At 38.8% G+C, this 5,182-nt stretch overlaps 1 protein-coding gene across 1 annotated transcript; it reads right to left on the bottom strand.

The window, feature by feature from the left end:
• Positions 1-935: 935 nt before the first annotated feature.
• Positions 936-3,923, bottom strand: LOC109200231 (ribonuclease inhibitor-like). The gene is made up of 5 exons (XM_019355724.1): positions 3,889-3,923; positions 2,297-2,470; positions 1,894-2,067; positions 1,488-1,664; positions 936-1,245 (listed from the first exon to the last, which is right to left on the bottom strand). Exons 1-5 carry the CDS (start codon positions 3,921-3,923, stop codon positions 936-938), a joined length of 870 nt encoding a protein of 289 aa, XP_019211269.1.
• Between the last annotated feature and the right edge of the window lie 1,259 nt (positions 3,924-5,182).

Here is a 5,182-nt window from a genome sequence, read left to right as displayed (position 1 = left end):
AGTTGGAACAATATACACAGTTTGAATAAATACTTGGTAATAAATATATAAATAAATAAATACTTGTCATAAATAAATACATAAATAAATAATTTAGTTTAAAAAGTTTTTCTGTAAATAGTAAATTTATTTTATATAAACACCATTTAGTTCATATCAGTTCATGTGGTGTGGTTTTAGTTCATTAAAAATTTGTTAGTAAGATTTAAAAACGTTTTTGTTTAATTCATTTAGACTGTGGTGATTTCTTTTTGTTTAAAATTCAGAAGCCGTAGGGGCGGAGCCAGAGCTTACTTAAGGGGTAAGCCGGCAGGCCAGGCTCATTCTGTCGTTGCCCTTCAACGGAGACAGTCGCTCTTTTAGCAGCAGACCTATTTTTAGTTTTTTAGTGTGCCCAGGCCTGAAGAAGACCAATAGCGGTCGAAACGTCGCCACAGCGGCACACGATTTTTGTTTTTGAACCTTTTGGAAGGCATTTTTAGTTTGTAAGAGTTTAATTTAATTTTTTACTTTTATTTTTTTATTGTTTTATTTTTTTAATAGAAAATAAAAAAAACAAAAAAAACAAAAAAACAACAAAAATAACAAAAAAATATTGAAATTTTCACCAGCCCTCCATTATGGCTGATGGAGGGTGGCAGCAGGTCCGCTATGGGAGGAGGGGTCGCTCCCGTATGCAGACCAATATTAATCGACCCCAATTTCAAGACCGGGATTGGTCTTCTTGGGACCGGGGAGGGAGGGGCCCAGGAGGGAAGGACCGCGCATACCTCGGTCCTCCCCAGGGAGGACGGGGCCGTAACCCACCTCCTAACCCTGACCGGACTCAATTCCACATCCCTAACCCCTAACCCCCCTAACCCACCCCTGTGATGGGCCCTAACCTTAACCTCCCCCTCTCCTCTTTACCCCTCCTCCCCTCACCCCTCACTTCTTCAACCCCATCCATGGGACCCCGCCTGGAGCTTCGCTGGGGGTCTCTGGAGACCTGAGATGGGCGCAGGTATGGTCTGTGCACCGGAGCCCGGCCCCCCTTCGGGGACCGTGCTCCCAAACTCGATTTCCCCTGACCTTAGTATTTCCAGTTTGAAGTATGGACTCTTCATCCCAGCAAATAGAAGCTTAATTCCTGAGTCCCACAGGCTGTTGTTACTCAGGTCCAGCTCTCTCACACTAGAGGACCGGGAGCTGAGAACTGAAGACAGAACTTCACAGCCTCTGTCTGACAGGTTACAGCCACTCAGTCTGAAAAAGTAAAATGAGTAGAACTTCTGTTAAAGTATACTCGCCATGCAAAGAGGAGCTATTACATGCTAAAATTATTAATACCTTATGTTAAAAACACAGAAATGTGGCAGTTTACTGTCACTTGGACGGAAATACTTACAAAAAAAAACATACACAGAGGGGTCCAATCTTTTAGTTTTTGTAAGTAAAACTGATTTAATGAGGTCAAGTAATGGAAATCCAACATTGCGTGATCTAACCTTAGCATTTCCAGTTTGAGGTATGGACTCTTCATTCTAGCAAAAAGGAGTTTCACTCCTGAATCCTGCAGCTTGTTGTTGTTACTCAGGTCAAGCTCTTTTAAACTAGAGTACTGGGAGCTGAGAACTGAGGACAGAGCTTCAGAGCTTCTGTATGACACGTTACAGCAGCTCAGTCTGAAAAAGTACAATAAGTAAAACTTCTGTTAAAGTATACTCATGGTGCAAAGAGGAGCTATTATATGCCAAAATCCATTATACCTTATGTTAAAAACACAGAAATGTTGTAGTTTATTGTGACTTGGACTGAAATACTTTGAAAAATGGGCAGATAAGTGTGTATTTTTTTAAGTGAAATTGATGAAATGACAGTAATTGATGAAAACCGGAATTCGCTTGATCCAACCTTAGCGTTTCCAGTTTGCAGTATGGACTCTTCATCCCAGCAAACAGAAGGTTCACTCCGGAATCCTGCAGATTGTTGTAACCCAGGTCTAGCTCTCTTAGACTAGATGACTCGAAGCTCAGGACTGAGGACATAGTTTTGCAGCTTCTGTCTGACAGGTTACAGCTACTCAGTCTGAAAGAGTACAACAAGTAAAATTTCTGTTAAAGTATACTCATGGTGTAATGAGGAGGTACTACATGCTGAAATCTTTAAAACCTTATGTTAAAAAACACAGAAATATGGCAGTATACTTTCACTTAGACTGAAATGCTTAAAAAAAGACACATGCAGGGGCCCAATTTTTAAGTGAAATTGCTTAAATGATTTTAATTGATGAAAACGCAACTTTGCTTAATCTGACCTTAAACTTTCCAGTTTGCAGTATGGGCTTTTCATCCCAGCAAAGAGGTGCTTTAGTCCAAAATCCCTCAGGTCGTTGTAACTCAGGTCCAGTTCTCTCAGACTAGAGGACTTGAAACTCACGACTGAGGACAGTGTTTCACAGCTTCTGTCCGACAGGTCACAGCCACTCAGTCTAAAAAATGAAGACAAGTAACCTTTTTGTTAAAGTATATTCATGGTGGCATGAGTAGCAACTATATTTAGCAATATTTCAATACTGTTTCAGGATACACTAGAATCCTTATAACCTTACGTTAAAAAATTCAGCAATGTGTCGGTTGTGACTTGGATTGAAATACTTAAAAGACATACAGACACATTGGCCCAATTTTGTATTTTATTGTTTTAAGTGAAATTAATTAAATGACATGAACACTCTGGATTCCAGAGTATAATAGGCTTTTTTTTTTTTTTACTACTTTTGATTTTGCATCTATATTTCACCCTTAAAAACTGTTTATGTTGCCTTGTTTTGTATCATTCTTTTCAGCACAACCTCATATGTCTGAATCTACATTTACAATTTTTCATTTTGACATACTATATTGGTACAATTGATCTAAATTCAGACAAAAAACATAAAATCTAAGTAGAAAAAAGTTATATTTTTTACTGTAAAAACCACAAACATCTTTAACAAATCACTTACATAACTTGAAATGCAAATAAAAATTGTAAATTAAAAAAAATATGCACAAGTTTTGCAATCACCAAAGTCATATGCAACCATTTAACTAAAAATGCATCCAAGGCCTCAGGCGTTTTTATATAACCATTTAAAACAATTTACAGAACAATCCGGTGTTTTCATCAAATAAGAAGTCATACAAACTTTTGTTGAGAACAACACAGCCTCGATCCTGCAGGTCAACAGGAGGTGCATCACTTTTCCTGTTTTCCACCTGGAGACAGTGTTTACACTGCAATCTGCCTTTGGTGGCTTTTTTGGAGTAACTGTGACATTCACTATTATAACTCACACACAAAAGAAAACAACGACTACACTACACACTAACTACACACTAACTATAGACTCCAAACAAGCCAAATGTCACAAATCACTCTCTCCCTTTCTTTTGCCAGCTTGTTCACTCACTGGCATAACTCCTAAAGCTTCCTAAACCACTAAATGCCACGTGTTGCCATATAATTCTTTGATTGGTCAACATGGTACACTTTAACACCAAAAGGGAAGGGGTGTTTTTTCTTTTTTTTTTGCTCACAAACGGAGAGTGCTTGCTAGCGCTGTTCTTAGAAAACAACTTTTTTACCATTTCTTCACACCGTAAATACCACTGTCTTATTTAGAAAAAACACTGCATGTATTTTAGCATAACTCTGGTTTTACATGGCCTATAAACACAATTGAAAAAACTGTTATATAGTTTGAAGTCTGCACTTTTGACCCAAGTTGAAATGGAGACTCTAGGTCGCTGCATCTTATTGCTGTGTTGTGTCATCTTAAATTGGTCATGTGATTTGGACACGGCGGTCTGTCCAGCAACTCCAGAGTCCAGCAACTGATGAAAACACAACATCACATTATCTGACCTCAGTATTTCCAGTTTGCAGTATGGACTCTTCATTCCACCAAACAGAAGCGTCACTCCTGAATCCTGCAGGATGTTGTTACTCAGGTCCAGCTCTCTCAGAATAGAGGACTGGGAGCTGAGAACTGAGGACAGAGCTTCACAGCTTCTGTCTGACAGGTTACAGCCATTCAGTCTGAAATAAAGGGGAGATGTAATTGTAGCATTTATGATGAAAAACAACTAATCATGGAATGAAGGGGCCGGCATAAAAAAACAATTCAGTGATTTTTAAGATGACACGTTCTTTTAATTTCCAACTGTAGATTTTTATTCTCAAGCCTAACACTTAAAAATAATTATTTATTTGATACTAAATCTTGGTACACATTCCCCGAGTTTATGAAAATGAAGTGGTACTGAAGTTGCTGCTAGTGATGTGTGATACCACTGATTTCCTTTCTGATCTGAAATGAGTTAAAATTCATGTTGATATTGGCAATATTGATCTGCATACACATTGAATTTTCTGCCCCTTTTATGTATGAAATATTTTGAGTTGTATTTTTTAATTTTTAAAGCCAACCGTTGCTGTTTTATGATGAACAACAGTGGTGTTCATGACAGGGCTGCAAGGATACTACACTCCAAAAGCACTGCCTACAGCTAAATGTTATGTGGATGAATCAAAAGATGAGAGTTAAATAAGAAGAAAGGATTAAGTGCCAAACAATTATTTGGTTCATCTGGACATGGTGTTTTCAGTGGGAGACTTCTTCCAAGTGACTTCAGTCTCATGTGACTGCAAGTTTCCCCTGCAGAAGTTGAGAGATGTCATTATGGAGGCAGATGAAACACTGGTTTCGTATGATGTTACATCTCTCTTCACTTGCATTCAAGTCACTGAAGTGTTAGAGGTAGTTCATAAGAGATTTCAGGAGGACGCCAACCTCAGCAACAGGACCACTCTTAGCATGGACCAAGTGTGTTTGCTTTTGGAACTGTCTTAATTCCACCTATTTCACATACAAGGGTCAGTAACACAGGCAGAAACATGGGTGTGCCATGGGTTCCCCAGTTTCACCCATTGAGGCCAACTTGCACATGGAAGAAGTGGAAAAGAGGGCTTTCTCATGCAAGCTTGGAACACCACAAAGTCATTGGTTCAGGTATGTGGATAACACCTGGGTGAAAATCAAATCCAAGGACGTATCACAATTCACTGATCACATTAATTTGGTGGACCAATATATCAAATTATGAATCAGTAATTAAGGTTGGACTCACATCATCCAGTGGAGCACAAACTGGGTGTC

The sequence above is a fragment of the Oreochromis niloticus genome, unplaced genomic scaffold (genome assembly GCF_001858045.2).
Source record: "Oreochromis niloticus isolate F11D_XX unplaced genomic scaffold, O_niloticus_UMD_NMBU tig00001761_pilon, whole genome shotgun sequence".
NCBI lineage: Eukaryota > Metazoa > Chordata > Actinopteri > Cichliformes > Cichlidae > Oreochromis > Oreochromis niloticus.
This window is presented reverse-complemented; position numbering and strand designations above follow the sequence as displayed.

Coding starts and splice junctions, on each gene's coding strand:
- LOC109200231 (XM_019355724.1), bottom strand. CDS start 3,923: ATGAAGAGTCCATACTGCAAACTGGAAATACTGAG. Junction 2,068..2,296: donor TGCAAACTGGAAAGTTTAAG/GTCAGATTAAGC, acceptor GTACTCTTTCAG/ACTGAGTAGCTGTAACCTGT. Junction 1,665..1,893: donor TGCAAACTGGAAACGCTAAG/GTTGGATCAAGC, acceptor GTACTTTTTCAG/ACTGAGCTGCTGTAACGTGT.